This window comes from Aphelocoma coerulescens, unplaced genomic scaffold (assembly GCF_041296385.1).
Source record: "Aphelocoma coerulescens isolate FSJ_1873_10779 unplaced genomic scaffold, UR_Acoe_1.0 HiC_scaffold_73, whole genome shotgun sequence".
NCBI classification, from domain to species: Eukaryota; Metazoa; Chordata; class Aves; order Passeriformes; family Corvidae; genus Aphelocoma; species Aphelocoma coerulescens.
Genome location: NW_027184060.1, coordinates 1 through 22,136, shown reverse-complemented (window position 1 = coordinate 22,136; position 22,136 = coordinate 1). Strand labels below are relative to the sequence as shown.

The 22,136-nt window shown below is 44.3% G+C and overlaps 1 protein-coding gene across 1 annotated transcript; it reads right to left on the bottom strand.

Annotated features, from left to right (window-relative positions):
* Window positions 1–31: 31 nt before the first annotated feature.
* Window positions 32–17,995, bottom strand: LOC138102385 (ceramide synthase 4-like). Its single transcript, XM_069000094.1, has 10 exons — window positions 17,990–17,995; window positions 17,380–17,580; window positions 14,790–14,908; window positions 12,789–12,846; window positions 10,324–10,374; window positions 6,451–6,543; window positions 5,693–5,821; window positions 5,332–5,438; window positions 4,780–4,936; window positions 32–2,116 (listed from the first exon to the last, which is right to left on the bottom strand). Exons 1-10 carry the CDS (start codon window positions 17,993–17,995, stop codon window positions 1,925–1,927), a joined length of 1,113 nt encoding a protein of 370 aa, XP_068856195.1. The 3' UTR covers window positions 32–1,924.
* Between the last annotated feature and the right edge of the window lie 4,141 nt (window positions 17,996–22,136).

Below are 22,136 nucleotides of genomic sequence, written 5' to 3'. Positions count from 1 at the left end.
GTTAAAGAAGTAGAAAAGAGATCAGACGATCAAACCTTTAAAAGTAATTTATAAAGAACATTTACATTCAGTAGTACAAAATGATACATAACCATCCTCCTGAGCACACTACCTGCAGAGAGGTGAAACCATACGCTCAGATCACAGCGTACAGAACACGTGCTTCCAACTTCCAATGACCACAGAATGACAGAATACTCTGCATTGGAAGGGACCCAGAAGGAACATCGAGTCCAACTCTTAAGTGAATGGCCCATACAGGGATCAAACCCATAACCCTAACACCATGCTTTCACCAGCTGAGCTAAGGCTCCAGAGGCAGACTGTCTTCAGCAAATCAAGATTTAAATGACAATGCAGGAGCAGATGCTCTCCTCCCACAGCATGTTATTGCCCTGGACTCACGCATGCTGGAACCAATTATTCCTTTCTGAAATTATCCAATTCCAGTTTAGAAATCCAATTATCCAAATGTATTTTGACTGAAACCAAAGATGAGCATACACAAGCTCAGATCAAAGCTTCTCAGTCACATCTCAGGTGACCTGAGTGGATTGATGAAAATCCTCGTCTTTCTGTGGTGTCACTTGCTTTATAACTTAAACATGTGCACCACCTCCTCAAATAAGGTATTTACTTGGTCCACGTCCCATCCCCGCCCAGTTAGCACTAGGTACATAAAGAGAAGTGTCTGCATGGCCTCGGCAGTCTAAGTCCCTGCACTCATTACAGTCAATCTGGTAATACTTCAGTTTCATAGATTAAGTGACCGATAAAACAGAAAATCATATAACACTAATTTAAATGTTTTAAGAGATTGCACAATCCAAAAATCTAAGACTACCCATGATACAAGATAAGGCAACTAAACAAACTGAATCAGCACTACATCATGACTTCATGGACCACTGCTTTATACTTGGTATTCTTGATACACGTAGGCAAAGGCCCTAGAGTTAGAAGGCCATGCTAAAGCATTATTCCATAAGGTTCAGCAGATTTTCTCTGGACCCTTTTTCCTCAGAGGGCAGGGGAAATATATCGCCTTCTTGCCACAAGCTGACTCTGTAAACATTTCCCACTGTGCCAGTCACACTAAGTGAAAACATGAGCACTTTAGTCAGTGCTGTCTTCTAGACTATATAATTCCTAGTCACCTCCCTTCTCCTGACTACTTCCTTCCAAGACAGGTTTAGAGGATTACCTGACAGTTGAGAAACAGCTGTCCGGAATTTCTAGCTCTGCCAATGTGATTTGCATGGGTACTCCTCCAGCCTGGGCTTTGGAGTTCTCTCCTTAGGAGCAAGAAGTAGGCACTGAGATAACAGCATTACAAAACTGGTCACTGGCACAAAGAGTACTTCCTTTGAGAAGAACATGTTTTATCTTATGCCTTTCCAAAGCTTTCATTTCACAATGCTCAGTTTTAATTTTGTAAGTGTGTACAGGGCACCTGTTTTCTCAGAAGAGGTATCCCAGTGGTAAGATTTGTCACTTGTCAGCCATAATAATTACTGGCAATAGGTAGGGCCTCCAGAGGCTGATCCAGGCTAAGCAGATTCCTATCAAACATTAGGTGGGTAAAACTTGACACTGCCAGAATTTATCCACCTTTTTATTTCTAAAGTATTTTTCAAGATTAACACATTTGACAACAATTATGGTACAGTCTTAATACAAGTCAAACCACTTTGATCCCTTGCTATCTGTTTTGAGACTACAGCCTATAGTAAGCTTTTACTGAAGGAAGACAAAAAACTTCCTTCAAATATCACTGACTATAAACACTTCTGTTTATGGGAAGCAGGAATTCAGCTACAATACTGCAATTGCACTCCATTTTATCTACACAGTGAGCAAAACTGTATCTACAGATGGTGGCCTGGGTTCTCTGGAGGCCAGACCAGCAGCACATGGACAGCAGCTATCTTTCCTTGGTGTGGCCGTTGGCAAGGTGGGCTCTGTTGTTCAGTGGCTCAGACCCATTCCTCTGGATGTAACCATTGCTTGTGACGTTGCTGAAATACGTGATCCCATTTTTCTCCTTTTCCCTAATTTTATCTCTTTCTTCATCCTTGTCACTTTCTTCTGTATCACTTCTCATGTCCTTTTCCATCTACAAAAACAGGTTAAGTGAGAAGCCAGACAAACACAGCAGTTGCACAAGCAGCAGTGCTGGCTGAGCCACAGGCTGACCATGCACCTGCTGCCTCAGCCACTCACCCGCAGCACAGTCCTGCTCTGTCCCCTCAGCTTTTACATTACCCTTGGGAACAGGTTCTCCCTGCCTCTTTGATTGCAGTCTCACTGGAATCTCACCTGTGACCCTGATACACATTAGCAATTAAAGGGCTGAGAAGCAAAACAAAACCACAAATGCCCAGGACTGAGGACAACTGTGTAAGCCTGAGTAAATCCACATTGCTGCCCTTGGTCATCAGCCTGTGGGAGAAGGATGGGGCCGTTAATCAAGCTCTTTTACACTTTCCAAAAGGGACAAGGAGCTAACTTCTGTCTACACATGGCCTGGGTGGCTGCAGGCTGACAACACTGCTTGGGACAGGCTGGAAACGCACGCTTCCAAACAAACCAAAGGCTCAACACAAAGCCACTCCACTCTGACTACATTCAGTTTTATGGGCAGGCTTTTCCTCTTGCTGTTTATTGACTGAGAGACCTATAATCCACTTCTGTAAATATTTAATTCATTGCCTTAAAAGAAAGGCAAAAAAAAATAATGGGATAAAAATGACAGTTTAGAAAAAGCAGCTCAGCACTCCCTGGCTTCTCAGGCTGTCTCTACTCTGCCATATAAGATGTCAAAACTGGGGACAAATTCACAGTGTCACACTCCTTGTTGGAAAGAGGGAAAGCTGCAAACACCTCCTGTGACCTGAGCTTTAGAAACTGTTCAGGAGCAAATCAGGTACTGCCCAGAAACTTAGTCTCCATTTATGGTCCATTGTTCTTGAGATCTCTCAGATCATATTGAGAACTCTATTTGGGTTCATGCTCTTTCCAGATATCATTACAACCAGATGAAGACAGGATTTGTAAAAATCTAAACTTGCACTGAATTCAATCTGCCTCCAAGGACGGTATGGGTGGGAGATGCTATCTGCTGTGAACAACCTGCACCTTGGATCACTCTGGAACTGACAGTTCAGGAAATATGCAGGAGTCTGGATCTGCAGCTTAAGGACAAATTATAGTCAATATTTCTACGTTTATCCATTTATAGCCAGAGAATGTGGCTGAGGCCTTAAATCTGGCAAGATTCCCAAAGGAACTATAAAGCTGCTCCCTCTATGAGGGAGTAAAACTCGTACTTCAGGATCTAGGCTGAGTTCTAATTACTGGGGATTAGGGAACATCATGTGGGAAGGTGGTAAAGATTATCCTGTAGCCAGAGAGGAAAACCATGGAGACCAGAAAGGCCTGCAAGAAGAACATGAACTGATTGTAGCATGAGTTTCATGGCTCTCAAAGAGAGAATGTCCTGTATTCCTGATGCTGCTTTGGGCTACTGAATATTGTCACTGAAACAGTTCTGTTTAGGACAATTTTTTTTTTGCTTTTCACTGCTCAACACAGTGAAATATTTCAAATATATTTTTACATCAAATCTGGCAGATCGATTTTAGATAAAACAGGAAAAATTCTGGACATACTCCAGGATTTTCCTCCCTGATGGTTCTTTTCTTTTAATAAGACTATTTATTACCTCATCATTTTACATTACAGTAACTGCAGTGATAATTCAGCCCACACAAAAACTAGGAAAACAATAAAAGGCTGTCTTCAGTTGTATCTTCATTTCCGGCCCCATTTCCTGATTTGCAAGTAATTTGCTCTGTGCTACCTTAAGGGAAGGCAGATAAAGAAAATGGGGACAATACGGATAAAGAGGAGCCTTCAGTGCTTGCTCTCAGTTCCTGTAAGACAGAATTCCTCAGCTGGATACTAATAAAACAAATCATCCTGGGCTCTGAGGTCAGCTCCCACGAGGCACTGACTGTTCACCTCTGGACTGCGTCCTTGGCATGTGGCCAGTCATGGCTTTGATTTTGGGAAGAATGTCATGCTGAGCAGCAGTTTGGTCTCACAGCAAATACTATAGGCCAGAAAGAGTGGGATGTGGGATGCATTTCACTTCAGTTTACACAGCTGGAGCTCAGATACTCATCTCTGGTTGCTCTGTGCCTGTTGAGCAACACTGCCAGGTACAGTATGGAATGGATCATGATTTGGGCATGCCTGTTGCCCTCCACTGTTGCAAGAAGAACCCAGGCAGCTGGTTTAGATAGAAATACCTACTGTGTAGAAATCTACAGTACTATAACACAACTGTAATTGAAAATCCTGTACAATAAGGGAAGCACTTTTGCACTGGCCTCACCAATCATGACAATTTTATCTGCCTTGATTTCTTATTCTTGTTACAAATGCAAATCACACTGCACAAAATGTTGGGATTTTTACTCAGATGTCACTGGCTTTGTTCACAGACACCTCTCCTGGAGTCCAATCTGCATTTTTGTTGAATATAAGCATCAAAAGTGGACCCAATATTGTAGTGACTCATAAAAATTTTTTGAGTCAACTTTCCCTAATATTAATGAGCTTCCTTCCACCTCACTGTTGGTAATGTACATGTACAATTTCACTAGAATAATAAGGAATCCATGCCAGATGGACCCCTGTGTTCTCAAGCAGTCTAGGTGGACCCTCCCCCCCCATGTGATGTGAAGGAAGTATCCTTTACAAACTGATGCATACCGTGCCCTGGAGGATGAACTTGTAGACCATGTGAATAATTAGGCAGGACCAGAAGACATGGAGCAACTGCAGAATTATCAGGAGAACATTCACAAAGTAGTATCCAAAGAAGGGTTGGAATATCTCCATGGAGTAATAGTAGGTGTTATAAAGCACTCTGCAAAACAGAGGGAATTGCAGTGGAGGGAAAGCATGTTGTTAGTAGGGCCACAATTAAGCCCCAGAAATTTGTAGTCACAGAGGAAGTTTCAGGTCAGCCACTTCCATCTTTACATGTGAGCCAACTATCAGTTCCCACCCGAAGTACACAGGATAGAGCCACTAGCCCAGGGCTCCTCCTCTGCAACACCCTTCAGGGCTTCAAGACTGCTCTATAAACTCCAAGGCAGAGCACCCTTGTTTACCCCAAGGCAGCAGCCATGTGGCACTTCAGCCTGTGCAAAGGGCAGGAACACATGCTCCAGGACTGAAAAGCAAAGGCTGCAGCACCCAGCTAATCATCCTGTCTCCAGAAAGCAGCTTTTCCATGTCCCCTCACTGCAGCAGACTCACGTGTAGGGGTAAATGACCAGGCGGCTGATCAGGAAAACAGCTGAGAAGATCATGAAGAGGCTGTCACAAGTTTTTTTCCACTTCATGTAATTGAATATCTTAGTTGGCTGCAAGGAGAAAGAACAATAGAACAGCAGCCAAGACAGCATCTGCACACACTCCAGGGGCTAATGAGACAGGTAGAACACAACCTGCATGCAGGTAACCACAGCTCTGCCCAGCTCTCAGCTGGGCACCCTCGGCTGGGTCAGCAGAGCAGCACGAGGGATCTGTGGAACATCCCAGTGCCTGGCCATGTTGTGTTAGAAGGGCACTCTGTGTCTGAAGAGCACCACTGCTAATTAGGCTGTGCCTGGCTCACCTCTAGGAAGCAATCAGAGGCATCATGGATCACCATCACCAGCGTCCCAATGCGGATGTAGTTGGCACAGTATGAAAAACTGATCAGGAAGATGGTTGCAGCATGATGGACTATCTGCTCCTTGAAATCCTATGAGAAAGGGAACAGCAGAGAATAAAATACACAGTGCACCTCCTGCCCCAGTCCAAGTGTGGTTCCTGCAGGTAGCAATGATATCTCTCTACCCAGTGACTAAGAAACCTCCCACTGCAATGTCTTACCCACGTAATTCTTTTACCAAACGCATTCTAGAAATGTAGGCAACCAAGAGACCCAGGAATGAAGAGCTTGTGGTGTACACTTAGGATCTCACAACAAAGAACATTCTCTCCCTCCACCAGCCATGATCTGATGCTGCACTGTCTATTGGGACACTGGCACCAGGAACACAAGCAGCTTTACTGGCAGAGAACCACCTCTTTTCCTGTCTCTGTGATCAGTGCACCCTAGAAGAGTTGCAGAAGAGCAATTTTTATGTTTGGCTTTTAAGTATGGATTGAGAACTCTGCAGTACTTTGCATCTTTCTATGTCAGGGTTGGTGTTCTCCACTTCCCAGAGGAGAGAAGCCAGTGACTGAGTGGAAATTCCTGTGAATGGGCAAGGAGAGAGTCCCACAAAAGCCTGACTAGCACTATACACATGCTCTAACAGACCACTCTCCTGAGTGTTCAGCTTGTGTCCTATTTGTACTTGATTCTTCCCTGAGACTGCCACTCACCTTCCTCTTCACATCGAAGGGCAAGGTGAAGACCAGTGACCAGTAGAAGGAGAGCTCCAGCATGTAATACCAGAACAGGGAGGGTTGGAGAGGCTGTGAGAGGGAGAGACAGGGAAATACCCATCAGATACATTAGTGCAAGGGCTGCAAGTGAAAACTCCTTTCAAGGCAAAAGACAACTGCAGTGGGTTGATGCTGACTGGATGCCAAGCAGCCACCAAAGCTGCTCTCTCACGCCCCTGCACAGCTGGACAGAGAAGAGAAAATACAACAAAGGGTTCATGAGTTGAGATAGGGACCACGAGAGATAGCTCATCAAATACAGTCATGGGCAAAACAGACTCTAATTAGAGATATGAATTAAGTTCATTGCTAACAAAATCAGAGCACGATCATGAGAAGTGAAACAAACCCTTAAAAACACCTTTCCCCCTGCCCGTCCCTCCTTCCCAGCTCCACCTCCTACCCCAGTGGCGCAAGGAGATGGGAATGGGGGTTATGGTCAGTTCATCACCCATGGCTTCTCCTGCTGCTCAGGGAGAGGAATTGTTCCCCTGCTGCACTGCGGGGTCCCTCCCACAGGACACAGTTCTTCATGAACTCCTCTGACATGAGCCCATCTCACAGGCAACAGCTCTCTGTGAGCTGTGACAGTGTGAGTCCATCCCACGGAAAACAGCCCTGCCCAAACTGCCGTGGCTTGGGTCATTCTTCCACAGGGTGCAGTCCTTCAAGGACAGGCTGCTCCAACTTGGGAGCAGGGCTCCTCTCTCCACAGGTCTCCCACGGGGTCACAGCCTCTTCTCAGGCATCCACCCACTCCAGCATGGGGCTCCTCCATGGGTTGTGGGTGGATCTCTGCATCCCCCGTGGATCCCCAGGGGCTGCAGGGGCACAGCTGCCTCACCATGGTCTCACCATGGCCTGCAGAGGAATCTCGGCTCTGGTGCCTGGAGCACCTCCTGCCCCTCCTCCTTCACTGATCTTGAAGAGTTGTTCCTCTCACATGTTCTCGCCCCGCTCTTCTCTGGCTGCAAATACAACTGTGCAATAACTTTCTTTTCTTTCTTCTTAAATCTGTTATCACAGAAGTGTTACCACTGCTTCTAACTGGCCCAGCCTTGGCCAGCAGCATGTCCATCCTCGGAGCTGTCAGGGATTGGCTGTGCTGGACATGGAGGAAGATTCTGGCAGCTTCTTACAGAAGCCACCCCTGTAGCCTCCTGCTACCAAAACCAGGCCATGAAAACCCAATACAACAACCAAATCAACAAAGCTAGCTCTTGTAGCTACAGAGGGAAAGACTTCAACTGAACAACATGCTCACTTACTAAATGTCCTCTGTGACACAACGAAATCAACCAGCAGGGGAAATTCCACTTTACCACACCATGTCAAACATTTAGGGAACCACCATGAAGCCCATGAATATTTTTAGGATTTCTTCAGCACTGTTCAGATTCCTGAGCAGACAGTACAGAGCTTTAAAAACTACATAAACCAATTCATTATGGTGGAAAAGGAGTAGCTGAATAATCATTCAGTTTTTAGGCTTGAGGATGCTTCAGATACCCTGCACTCTGTCACAGATTTTCCAGTTTAATCAAACTAATGGGGGGAAAATTCAATCCCAGCAGGAAATGTAATTCACATTCTTCTGGGTAAATTATCTGGGCTTTTACAGCTGGGAACCTGAAAGCTTAGACCCACTCTGCAAGACCTTGTTATTTAACAGCAGTTTTGCTGTTGTGGCACTATATGACCTCCTTAAACCTGAATCTATTTGATAAATAATTACTATGATTAAAGGGGCTTTGCAACCATTTCCAAAGGAACGTGGAGTATTGTGCTCCCAAATACCAACTGGTTATTTATGGCCTTCATAAATCTTAGTTTGTTTTCCTTTGTAGCACCAGCGATTGGCCACAAGAGGAAGCACAGCTGGATCCCCCTCCAGGGAGGATGTGAACATTTCCCTAGCTGGTATGTGCTGGTCACACTCCAGGTTATCCAAACAGGAGCTCTGGATCACCTCTAGGATCAGAAGCTACTTTTTCCCCCCCAAAGATCAGACTGTTTGGGAGAATAGGTGTTTCTTCTGTCCTTGTCTGTAGCATAGGTCATGGTCTGTTTAGTAGAAATTGTCATTAATACATTTGTGTTGTATTTGTATTGTTCCTGCTAATACACAGGTTTGTCCTTGGCTTGCTCTTTTCCACTGGGACATGACCAGCCCTGGTTTTGGTCTTTTCTGTTTGTTACAAATGTTGGAAAATGGGTGTGTGTTGGATTTACGTGGAAAGGTTTTGGTAGCAGGGTAGGGGCAGGGGTGGCTTCTGTGAGATGCCAGAAGCTGCCCCCTGTCCAACAGAGCCAATTCCAGACACCTCCAAGACAGATCTGCCACTGGCTCCATGAACAACAGTGGCAGTGCCTTGAGGACAACGTATTTAAGAATGGAAAAAACTGCTGGGCACGAGTGATGTGAAGAGAGGAGTGAGAATATGAGATACAACTCTGCAGACCCTCAGGTCAGTGCAGGAGGAAGAGGAGCAGAGATTCCCCAGCAGCCCATGGTGAGACAGGCTGTGCCCCTGCAGCCCACGGAGGTCCACAGGGAGCAGAAGTCCAGTTCCTGCAGTCCCTGGAGGACCCCTGACCAGAGCAGGGGGATGTGCCCTAAGGAAGCTCTGACCCTGTGGAGACCCTGTGCTGGGGCAGGCTCCTTGCAGCATTTGTGGACCTGTGGTGAACCATGATAGAGCAGTCAGTTCCTAAGGGACTGCACCCTGTGGAAAGGACCCACAGTGAAGAGGTACATGGAGAGTTGTCTCCCACTGGAGAACCCTGCTGCTGGAGCAGAGAAGAGCTGGAGCAGGAGGAAGGAGCAGCAGAGACAAGGTGTGATGAACTGACCACAACCCCTATTCCACATCCCCGCTGCACCACTGCAGTGGGGGAGGTGGAGAATGTGGGAGTGAAGTTAAGCCCAGGAAGAAGGGAGGGGTGCAGGAAGGTGTTTTTAAGATTTGGGTTTATTTCTTATTAATCTACTCTTATTTGATTAATAGTAAATTAAATTAATTTTTCCCCAAGTCAGGCCTGTTTTGCCTGTGATGGTAACTGGGGAGTGCTTTCTCCCTGTACTTACCTCAACCCATGAGCCTTTTGCTGTATTTTCTCCCCCTGTTCCATTTGAGGAGGGAGGAGAAAAATGGGCTTGGTGGGCACACTGGCCAGCCAGGGTCAGTCCATCACAGTGTGCCATTATGGAGGCTCTGACTGTTTTTGACAAGACACATACTGCAAGTGTGCAGAGCAAGAGACAGGGGGTCCCGAGTGATCCTTTCAGTCTTACATTCCTATTCAAGCCCCACTTGTTTGCATGGTTTCATTTTTACACAGAACTACAGATCTGCTCCTAAAATTTTGGCCTTTGAGCAATACTGGATTTTTCAGAACTCGTCTTGAAAGGCTTTGCCTCACTCTTCAGTCATTTGTCCCATTACATTTCCTGTGGCTCACACTGTTAGAATTGGGCATTACTTTTCCCTTTATGGGTTTGCAACCTCCACACACAGTCAAGGGGTCTTGCTCTGGCTTTGACTGTCAGACAAAAAACCCTGGAATGTTAAGTCTTCACTTTCTCTTGGTAGTGACAAAGTCCTCTGCCAATTCATCTTCTCTTGTGTTTAGATGACACTGGGTATGAAGATGTTCTCCCTAGATGAGGGCCTGGCTTTGAATTCTTAGCTCTTCTGTGTCTGAATTTAATTCAGTGTCCTCTTTTTGTCACTAATATAATCCAATTTTCAAAAAATACAGAAACACAATACAAGATTTATAACAGCAATTTCCCCTCGTGTGACTCACCTGTTGTGGATATCCTGTCCAGCACTCTCTATGGTCCCAAAGCCAAGGCTTCTGCAACAAAAATGCAAGATGTATGTGAGAATATCAGAGCAGTTCTTTTCTTATCAATTATCTAATTCCTTTAGTTTGTTACTACTATAGACTTTATTGTGTTTTATTACAGGCAGAGCTGGTCACGCTGTCTGGAATCCAGTTGCCAAGAGATTTCCACTAGAAGGACGTGCATCTGCTTGTGACATTTCCAAATTGTGGCTATTTGCCTGAAATCTCACACACTATTTAGCCTTCCAAATAAAATAGCTCAGAGAAAACTCCTCCCAGCTTTCTGCAGTCTCCTACAAGTTTGAGGTGGTGGTGGTGTTTTCAGCATTTAAAAATAATCTTACAAGTATTTCATGAGGAATATCTGTGATTTAGACATAACACTTCAATGTGGATAGAGAGCTGAAAACTGGTCTGTCAGGTTATGTGGTTTTTCCTTTAACAGTGAAGGTTATGCTGAGGTTTGTTAAGTAATGAACCTCTGAAAAGATCCTACTCTGTTCAATAGAAAATTGGTAGTTTAGAACTTGGCAGTTCTGAAACTTTCATAGAAACATTGCAACTAAAGTCCCCAAGAGTCCTCCCTGCATGGAGCATGCTCTGCCTGGTGCTGTGCCCACACTGGATCTGAGCTCACAGAACACAGCAATGCCTCACACCTATGAGGGTAATTTTCTCTAACTTCTACAGGACTCCAGGTATCAGAGCTGAGGCAAGAAGGCAGCATTTCTTCTTCTCACTGAGCACCACTGGTGTGTGGGCAATACAGAGGGGGAGCAGGAGGCAGTGGTTTTAGGTGCAGTGATAATTTGGAACAGACACAGTCTGGGAGTGGGGTTGGGAGCAGAATTTACACCAAATACATGTGCAGAACCAGGAGAGGTGTGTGATATAGAACCAGAAAGGACAAAACAAAAACTGTGAAACAACTACAGCATACTGCTTACCTAAGCTAGAAAGGAACTCCAGATCCCTGAATTTCATCATTACTCTACTCTCAGCAAATACAGCTGATTTCTGGTGGCCTACTGGAAGATAACTTTCCTTTGTTACAGGCTGTTTCACTGACTCATGGGCAGAGGTTTTTGCTATCAGTCTGAAACTACTAATACAGAATTTAAAATTTGCTTTTCTCCTAAAGAAAGAAGGGTGCTTCACAAAAACAAATGCAATGTTAAAAAGCTACTCAGGTTACAAAGTAAACACGTGAAATTCAGGAAATCTCACATGCAAATACGCCCTGTCATGTAATAGTCTTTGTCCTTCTTTTTAATGTAGTCATTTTAGTACCATTTAGGTAACAGGATAACATTTTTGCTACAGGATCTAGAGGTGCTGTCTGTAGGATGGATGTCTCCCTTTTTTGTGAAAATTCTAAGATGTGTGTTTAATAAAGACAGGAGCCACAAAAAGTGCAAATTATATTTCATCCATATAATGGACAGATAATGTACAGAAGAATATGATTTTGCCCCTTGTTGCCACAGGGCAACATTGTACAATGCTAAGCAGATCATCCAGACCAAATTTCAATGCTGGTCTCAAAGAACAGCCTTCTGTTTTGACGTACAGATCCACAAAACACTGCAGCTGGGGTTCAGATACCTTCACTCCTCAGCTAGCTCATCCTATAATCCTCATACTCTTGAGTACCTTAAAATCTGATTTAAAAGTCTGTGCAAGTTCAGAAGTCCTTCACTTGTAACAATAATGAGGGGTTACAAGGAGAGTTTGTGCCTGCTGCCTTGGGATGTGCACATTTTCCATCACTTAACCCATCAGACTGTACCAGAAGACTTTTGCAAAGCTCACCTAGGGAACCTTTAAAACACAGGCAGAGGACGGCCGGTGCCCCCAGTCCCAGGTCAGTGACCACAGCTCAGGGACTAGAGCATACCCATGGCTCCTGTTACCATTTCTGCCTGGTGAGGCCGTTCAATTTGTATCCAGAGGACTCACTATTTACCAAATTGGAGAAAAGGCAGAGGCATGAGCCTGAACCAATCACACCCTGGGTAAGGAACAGAAAATTAACAGATAAAATTATGAAATTACAGTCCATGCTCCTAAGGTAGGCTGATTTCTTTACCTTAAAGAGGTACTGGATACAACACACAAACAGGCCCTGCAGCTTCCAGCTTAGGTAAGTGTTCTATCTCCTACCCTGCAGAAATGCACTTTTACACAACCCCAGCTGTCTTCTGCTTTGCCAGAAGAAGAGGAAACATCTTGGTCCTGGAGTCTTTAAAATAAGCATGGTCCAGCATGTCTGTGGTCTCCTAAGTGTGCTATGCAGGGGACACACACCAACCTGTATGGAAAACCTCTAGAAGAAGGTCTGAAAAGACATGTTTGACAACAAATTCTGCCATTCTTGCAGGCACTGGCTGGGTAGAACAGCAGGTGACTGCTTGTGTACTCACATCGTACAGGACAGCGAGTCCGGTGAAGAAAGAAATGATGTAAAATGTAAATCTCCAGCTACAAACAAACAAAACAAAAGGCATTAGAATCCCAATAGTTAATGCCTGAGCTGAAAGTCTGTGTATCCTCACACTAATTCAAAGAACAACACTATTAAGGCAAAGACACATTTGTATTTTCAAGGTTTGACCAAAACAGGAGCAGCTCTTTGCATGTTACCAGCACATTTCACAGACTTCACAAAGAGCAATTCCTCTGCTGTAGAGATGGCAGAAGACACAAGAATCTCACTGACTAAAATCACTCAGAGAATAATCCCAAAGCTTCCCAGCAGTAGCAGCTGAATTTGTAAAAGTGAACCAATGCCAATCTCTCTCCTAGGCCTTTGGAGACCCAGCGTGCTAAATTTATCATGTACAGTAACTAATTACTGTCATGTTTAGCCCAGTCAGGAGCCAGTAACGATTTACCAACATTAAACCCACACAGAAGTACATACAAACTGCCCAGTTCAGTGGACAGAGGCAGGTCACCTGAATATTCACACTCGTAGTAAGGAATGAGGGGAATTTTATCCCAACAGAATAAACAAGTTATTAATGAATGAACCACAGGAAATATTCAAAGGAATAAAACTGTCTAAACCAGTCCTTTAATTTCCAAAAATCTCTGTAACAATTCACACATAACTGCATTTTGAGTGATTCCACCTGTCAATGAAACCCCCAGGAATTCCAAGACAAAAATAAACTCTACAAAGCTGCTACGTCACATCAGAGAGACATTCTGTCTACAGAGTGCACATGGTGACAGAGGGCAGGTGGAAGGACACTATCCTCAGTGGGTTCAGAGGCAGGAAAGGATTTACTGTTTCCTATTTACTGTTACTATTTACTACAAGTCATCAGAGTGCAGGGAGAGCTGACATTTCATCTGGATGGAGGCAGAATAAACACTGTTGCTTTACAACTCCTTTTTCACTATTTCTGTAAATATTTGTAACTATCTAGACTATTATAAATAAGTAATACATATCCTTTTCTTCTTATTGAATTAGGGTTTTTAGGCAGGGGTTTTGAATTAGAGGTGAAGTGTTAAATGGAGCACAAGCTGATGAGCTCAAAGTTGATGCCTACCCTATGGATACACACTTTTAGATAGATGAATAGTACTCCAGGTATTTAATGATTTCTTTTGTTTTTGTGGCTTTCCTGGGAGAACCCAATTCCTTACACAAATAAGCAGAGCAGCCTCTTGTAAATAAGGCATTCCAACCAAGCTGTGGAGAATCCTCTTTTTCTGTGAAAAGCTGAGCCAGGACTGACATTCAGATCTGGCTGACCTGATTATTTATTTTGTGCTTCCACATAACAAGGAGGATTTCCACACAGCTGTTTCCAAGGCAGTTTTTGTTCTTTGTTCACAAGTTTCCACCCCTGTGGAAGGGTGCCAGTTTGTGACTTTCAGGATGCTGAAGTCAAATGACAGCAGAACCCTGTGGCTTTTGAAAGCAACAGTGTGCAAAATATTTGCAGAAAAGGTGCAGCAGAAGGAATCTCGTTGCAGGGAGGCAAAGGGAAACTATGGGAAACCAACAGAAAGGGTGCCTTTTTAGTAGGTAGCAAAGCAGTAAGATGTAAACAGCAGAGAGTTTTTCAGGTACAAATGTGTGTCAGAGCAGAATGCCAGTCTGACAAAGTCAGGAAAAGTCAGAAACAAGGACCCAGTAAAGAATAAAGATACAGCAGTAAAAGGAGACTTGGAATTGCAAATAAGGGGGGAAAAGCAAGAAATGTTTCTGTAACAGAGCAGCAGCAGAGAATTACAGCAGAGCCAAGTGGGTCAGGGAAGACCCAAGATGCTCTCTGCACAGGGATGGAGGGCACACAGGGAGCTGGGATCTCTCTGTGTAGGGATAGAGGGCAGGGGGAGGCAGTGAGCTGTCTGTGGAGCTCAGCTCCTGTGAAAACCTGACGTTCATGGCTTGTGCTCCTGCTCACCAGGCCTCGCTGAACTTCTTCGACAGGCTGGGCCGCTCCATGTTCCTCCGGCGCCGGAACCACTTCTCCACCTTCCTCACTGGCAGGTCACATTGCTTGGCTAAACTGAGCAGCTCATGCTGGAAAACAGGTGAGGCAGCACGTTCAGATCCAGATTCAAAGGTCAGACAGGGCAGTATCTCACATGACCCACCACAGAGCCCAGCTGGAGCCCCTGGCAAGCCCAAGTCTGTTCAGGCTAAGGCATCTTTCTGAAAGCTGTCCATTCCTACTGTCAAGATCTTGGATAGCAGAAAATCTTTCAATTCCCCTCTAATCAATTGGTTGTTAATGCTAATGTTGAAACTTCTCATTTTTTATATGAACTTCCTCAGTTTCAAACTGGTCTTGTCTCCTCATGTGACTTGTCAAATCACTTCCTCACCCTGTCTTCAGGGACCAAATCCCTTAAATCTGTCACTCCAAGAAAGATTACTGCAGCTTAAATAGTATTTTATAGTTCTGCACTGAATCTTGTCATGCCTCTCAGCATTCTGATGCAGTATCATGATGAATGTCATGAGCAGAGGCAACATCATTTTCCTGCCAGATATTCTCCTGTTCTGGTAAACCTGTTAGGGGTAATTCTTCAATAGATTACTCACAGAAATCCTGCAATTACCTTCCTTCTTGTCCTTAGGCTGTTAAGAGTTTGGCATGTGACAAGAAAGAAGTCTGTCATGTTTTATATTCCTACTTGGAAGTGTCATCATGGATAGCCTTATTTTTTAAGTAAAGCAATAGTTTTTCATGGAGTGCATTTACCTTAATTGGTATCATGTGAGAGTGACTTACCTAGTTTGAGCATGCTGTACAAAAATAAGCTCATTACCAATTTTCAGATATGCTGCTTTCAGATATGCTGTTTTTTGAGTTCTGTCCTCGTGGTGGAGACAAACGGAGACACTCATTTATATTCTCCAACTGCTCCATCATGTGGAATTCCTCCCAAGAAAAGGCTGCCAAGAACTACAAACTCTCATACTGTATTGGACAAGTAAAAGCTGCCTCCAAGCAGCGGTTTGAGAGCTCATGGGAGAGGAAGGAAGCCAGCACACTGGCTGAGGTGTACCCAGGCAGTGGAGAGAGCCAGACAGCAGTTCCTGCTCCATCTCATGCTGCTGTCTCATGGTGAGGATCTGTTCTGGAATCCCAGATCTGCTGGGATAAAATGTACCACTTCAGTGCAACGGGGGTGCAGGGAGAGCTGTGGGAAAAAGCTGGTGGCAAAGCCAGGTCTTGAGTTAGATCTCTGCCATAGAAGCAATTATACTGAGAAATGTTTGGATTTTGGGGACAGAAAGGCAAGTGGAAGGTCAGGGACCACCACACTGGCAAGTGTCCCTGAGAACACTCCTTCCCACTGCTGCAGAGATGGGCTGGCTGCACTGCCCAGACCAATGCCTACACTTCAATTTTAGCCTCTTTTCCTTTATTTCTAACCTGGTACTGCATGTCCTGGGGCTCCTCATGCCCCACTGCAGCACAAACCATGCTGCAACAGCCTTGTCAAAGCAATGTGTTTGCAGTAGAATTGTTCCTTGGGACCGGAACCCATGGTGAGCCCCCTGCTCACCCATCCTTGGTAAGAGTTCACAGCTATTGCTTTGAGGCCAAGAGATAGCCTACAAAAATAAGCTGAATGAAAATCAGACTCCTTTCCCTACCACAGAGTTCACACCCAGTGACTTCACTGACCAGATTTAATTCTAGTATCGCCTGACAATTCACAATCCTGCCAGTGGTTTTTCCCATCAGCAGCAGCCATTATAACTCTGGGTCATCTTGCCAATTTCTTGAAAATCACTCTTCTTATCCCTCAGGGGAAAACTATCCACCAGCTGTGTTTGCAGGTTTCTGATGCCCCTCACAATCTCTGTGATGATGACCAAGAAAGACTCTGGCTTCTTGCAAGGCCAATCTCAAACTCATGGATTGCATGGCAACAGAATAACCCAGTCAAAGACTAGGAGATCAAGCAAGACACATTGGCTGAGCTACAGTGACTAGCCATGTGGAGTCAGCTCAAGGCAGCTGATGTGACTAGTTTTTTACAGGATTTGCTAGTATGTGAAAAGAAGCCATCACAAAATGGCTGGGGTTGGAAGGGACCATGGAGGTCACCTCGTCCAATGGGCCCTGCTCAAATAGAGCCACCTAGAGCCAGGTGTCAAGGACTGTGTCCAGAGAGCTTTGAGTTTTCCCATGGATATAAACTCCACCACCTCTCTGGGCACCCTGGGCACCCTGACAGTAAGAAAGTGTCACTGACGTTCAGGCAGAGCCCCCTGTGCTGCAGTTTGTGCTGTGTAGAAGGTCAGCACTGCAGGGAACAGGAGTTGTCACTATTTCCTTGGAGAGCACCGTTTCCTCCCAGGAGTTCGGAAGCAGAACTGAGAGCTGATGGCATTGCAGGGGGACCCGTGCTACAGTGTTTCCTTTGCTGAGCTTCCAAATCTGAATGGCATTGCTAAACTTCAGGATCCCAGATGGGATTTTCTTTGGCTAAAGACACAAAATCTAAAGGAAAGCAAAGGGAGAAGGGACTCACCTCTCCAGGGTTCTTGCGGCGTGTACTATAGAATGTTTCCAGCACAGGGTTGGGCTGAGCTTTTGGTCTCTGCTTGTCTCTCACACCCAGTTTGGTACTGAGGGGCAGGGCTATGGCTCTGCAAGAGAAAACACAAAGGGTCAGCCAAAACCAGAGCAGTGATTTCTGATTTTGCAGCACTGTTAGAACATGATGCAGTACCTAACAGCTGCCTCCCACATGTGAATCTGAAGATGAGTATCTTGTTAACCAGGTAAAATCACAAACTTACAGTATGAACTGTTGGACTTGTACCCTACTGCTCTGAGTTCTGTGCTGTGATATTCAAATTTACACGAGGTTGGCAAGTGCTATATCCTGCTTTGTCAACTTCTGAATCACCAATCACAGGTCTCTGGCTTGCTTGCTCCTGATGGGGAGTACCACACTGGTGATAAAGCCTAAATGCTGTTTCCTGCTTGATCTAGAACACGGAACATACATGGCATTCACCTGAACTAAGGCCTTGGCTTGGGATCAAGAGGGAGGCTCTGCCAGAGGTGTAGTATTAATGCAGAAGAAATGTCCTGCTGAAACAGAAAGCCACTTGGTCTTTCCTGGAGTAACTTACCTCCATGTTTCCAAATATAAATCAAACACAGTTGCAAAATAAGGACATGACAACTAGAAACCTTGTCACAAGGAATGGATGTTTGCACCAGCTGTGCATCTTCAGTCTTTCACAGTGAAATAAAGCAAAAGAAATCTGCATAAATAGAAAAAAGTTATCCAAGGAAAACTGTTCAGAGAATTCCCATGCTCAACAATTCAACTCCTCCACTACTGACACTCCTCTCTACCTCAGCAGCAGGAAGCACCCTCATCAAAGGTGTGAAGTGAGAGCCTGCATAAATATGGCACAAATAGGAAACTTGTCAAACAATATTAAAAAAAGAGACCCAAATCAACTGAATTCTACTTGAATTTCTCGAAAATTAGCTGTTTTTATTAGTTGCTCCCTTTTACACACTACCACTGGGTAAGTGTCTCTGTGTTACTGACTGCAAACTGGTGCTGAAGATTGTTTGAGCTGACAGAGGCAGCGAGTGCTGAGCCCCACACCTGCTCTGCCTGGTCACTGCTGCTGTCCAGGCAGGTCCTCTGATCACTTCTCCCTAATGATTTCGATACAGAACATTTTTTTTTTTTCCACTTCGCTTAAAAAAGCTGCAAAAGCTATTTCACTACGTAGGTGTTTAAAGGTGTTCTACTTCCAAATAGGGATATAAACAGGATATATTTATGGCTGTGATTATCTGGTGTGGTTACCTGTGGTCTCTGCTAGTCATAGAGCTTATACTCCATATGCATGTCTTTAGGGACTATTTCAGGTCCATCATCCTTCAGAAGGGTCTTTTAGAAGTTTTCAAGAACTCATTTCTTAATTTAATTAACAAGTATTAAAAGCAATTTTATAAAAAGACCCCCTACCTACGGAATGCTGTAACTTCTGTTAAACCACAGAATGGGTACACATTTTGCTCATTCATATAACAGCTCATTTCCACTTTTCTTTTGCACAGCCAACCCACGTGCCTGTGTATCAATTGTTCTTTGTCACCATCTCTAGGAAATTCCTTTGGCATCACTGGCTATAGGAACATTCAAAGATGTACCAAGACCAACAAAAATTATATGTTTCTACCATAAGAGAAGGGCCAGGGCTAAGTGTGCTTGCTGGCAACAAGACACATAGTTATCACAAAAACACAGGTAAGCATTGACTAGTCACAGGGAAATTTAGCAGCACCCTGGCACTGCTGCTAGATGGCAAAGGAATATAGCCATCACTGGGAATTCTGGGGTTTGGCTCTGACTGCTCTCAAGAAATGTTTTAATTGCATTTAATGAATTTTTTAATATGAAGTGATTGGTTTAATAAGAGTGCTAATGGACCAGCAGGTCCTGTGCTAAGAACAACAACACAGTATCTCAATAATATCCATAACTCCACTGAAGTTGGGAAAACATCTACCTTAAGTTCTGCACTAGGTCTTGGTTCTTATATATAACAGTTCCTTGAAGTAGGCCTGATCTTCCTCTGTCAAAGACCAGGCATCAATACAAGCATCTCTGAAGAGGAAGATGTAATAAATTCTACTGCTGAAAACAACCTCATTGCAACTTCTTATCAGGCCATATTCTGAAATTTTCCAGACACATTAAAGCAAAGAGTGTCAACACAGCTTGCCAACAGATTTATTTTACTGAAAAACTACTTAAAGTATCCTGACAAATTTCTTAATTTTGTTTAGTCCCTGATTTCTCTGTATTTCCTGCTGATTTCTTATGGTCATGGCATAAAATCTCTCTGTAACAAACAAGCCAGTCACAGTGGATGAAGACAGGGTGTAACCAGTTACAGTTACTTTGTTGTTGAGATTTTGCATTTACCCATGATTTATGGAACCCATCCTACTTTTATGAACATCATTGGGAAATCAAGGCCTGAAATTCTTCCTAAGGGATGTTTGCACGTGTTGGCTGTATGCTCTGACTCAGTTCTCAGTTAAGTCCTGTTCCAAGCATAACCCTAAGAGGATGATGCTCATACTGATTTCAACATCACAGATATGTCATCTCAGTGGCAGGGACAGTCTCATCACGGCACTTTATCAGCTCTCTGAAAGACAAAAGGATAAATCTAAGGACTAAACAGTGCCCCTCTCTGAGTCAGACACAGTCAGGGAGATGATTCTCATCACCAGCCTACTTCTCCATCAGTGAGCACCTCTCACTCCATGGTTGACATGGCAGAGGTCTCACCAAGGCATTTTTTTCAGTTATCACAGAACAATCTGTCTTGTGCAAAACCTGCTGAAGTTGAAACTAAATGGATTTCTCATGAAGAGGCTTAAGCTGCTATTCCCCCACCTTTCAAAAGTGGGCTACACTCCTTCTGCAGAGGCTTTCAGAGTTAGTGTGAGATACAAGAAATAACTTGGGGGGGGGGATTTTTTTTTATTATTTGTAAGGGTGCCACTTTGCAAATACCTTCAAGTACTAAGAAATGCAGAACCAGTGACAGCAGCAAGCAGAACTGCTATTTTTGAACTGCACAGTCTCTTTTAGCCTCCTGCTTTCTTTTGGCAGAGGGCTATTGCTGTGCTCCTGCAGTAGACTCTGCCTTCTCCTGCTTGCAGGAGAATGTTCTCACCACTTAAAGTGACTGTTCTGTTTGCTACAAGGTCTTGAGTCACTACAGTGCTGCTGTCCAAACTGAGTCATGTCCATTTTCAATCAAATGCTGCAACATGTCCCTCATCTTTGCACCAAGCCCTGCCTGGAAGACCTTAACAGGAAACCATTTCCAGATCCTTCCTGATTATGGGTCAACAACAAAAGTCTCTGTGCAAAATAAACTTTAGAAATGTACGTTTCTAAATAAAATACTCAGAATTGGTGTCCTTTCTTTCTTTTGGTTTTGAGTTCAAGTATCTGTTCCTGGCAGATCAAGAGCATCCATTTCTTTCAATGTACAACATACAGCTCACATACTGTCACCACCCTCCCACAAAGAGACCTAGTATTTCTGACTAAAATCCTCTTCTAGTGAAATCTGGGAGCTATGTGGATTCAAATTCACTGACATTTCCTTTCAATTGCCCTACATCTGAAAATCCCTGGACCAAAATCAGACAAATCAAAAATTGTATGTAAATTCTGTTTTTCAGTGGCTTCACTATCCCTCAAAGCACTTTAGTTGCCACATCTTCCTAACCATGCAGGCAAGAAACACTTCGCAATATTCCTTCAGAATCATAGCACTCCAAGAATCTGATTTTCATAGAAACGGTCTTAAACATTACAGAGCTAGAAGAGAAGCCAACATCCTTGCAGGAGTAGGTCCAGGGAAAAGTTCTGCTAAGGTATGCAGGTGCTTAAGATCCAAGTTAGAGGTGCAGGACATATCTCCTACTCACAAGTTCAGTCTGGAACCATTAAAGGAACACGGGAGGTTCCCAAGTTCCAGGTCCTCTCTTTTCTCAGGACATCATTAACTGCTTCCCCCAGTCCTGCCTCAGTACAGTGGCACAGCCCAGCACTGCAGCAGTAATGGGCTTCCTACTCTCCACCGCTGAATCCACTTTTCCCCACTTTCCTCAGCACAAACCAGCTCACAGGGGAGTTGCTTCACGACATATGAGCTGTTTCTTCTCCCCGAGGGCTGTACCCACAACCTCCTCAGTTCTCCCAGGCCACACCCAGACACCGCAGCTCCTCTTCCAACAGCCACCACCTAATCCCCAGCATAGCTGGCTCTTAGAAGGATGTTGCTGTCTCAGTTTTCCCCAGTTCAGCCAGCCAGTGCAAAGGAGAGGAAAATCAACCCTTGAGGAAGCAGGTTCTTTCACAAGTTTAATGCCCCAAAAAAGGATGAAACAATTGGTCCCAGCACAGTTGGCTGATGCAGACACTGCAGAAAAGCCTCTGGACTTTCCCTGACTCTTATTATTTACCTGAAGTTCTGACAGTTAAATCACATGGACACATTATAACATTTCTGAAATCCCAAAGCAGGCATCACCAGGAACTAACTAGAGAGAGAAACACTTGGCACCCAAGGCACAGTTGCAAGTAATAAATAGCTGGTGGTGGCTGAGGGTAGAATAAATTGCCAGAGGCCAAGCTACAGCCACCAAACCCAAACTTGTCTACTAGTTACAGCCACTCATTTTGATCTGCAGACCAGGTGTACAAAGATATACAGTCAGGGT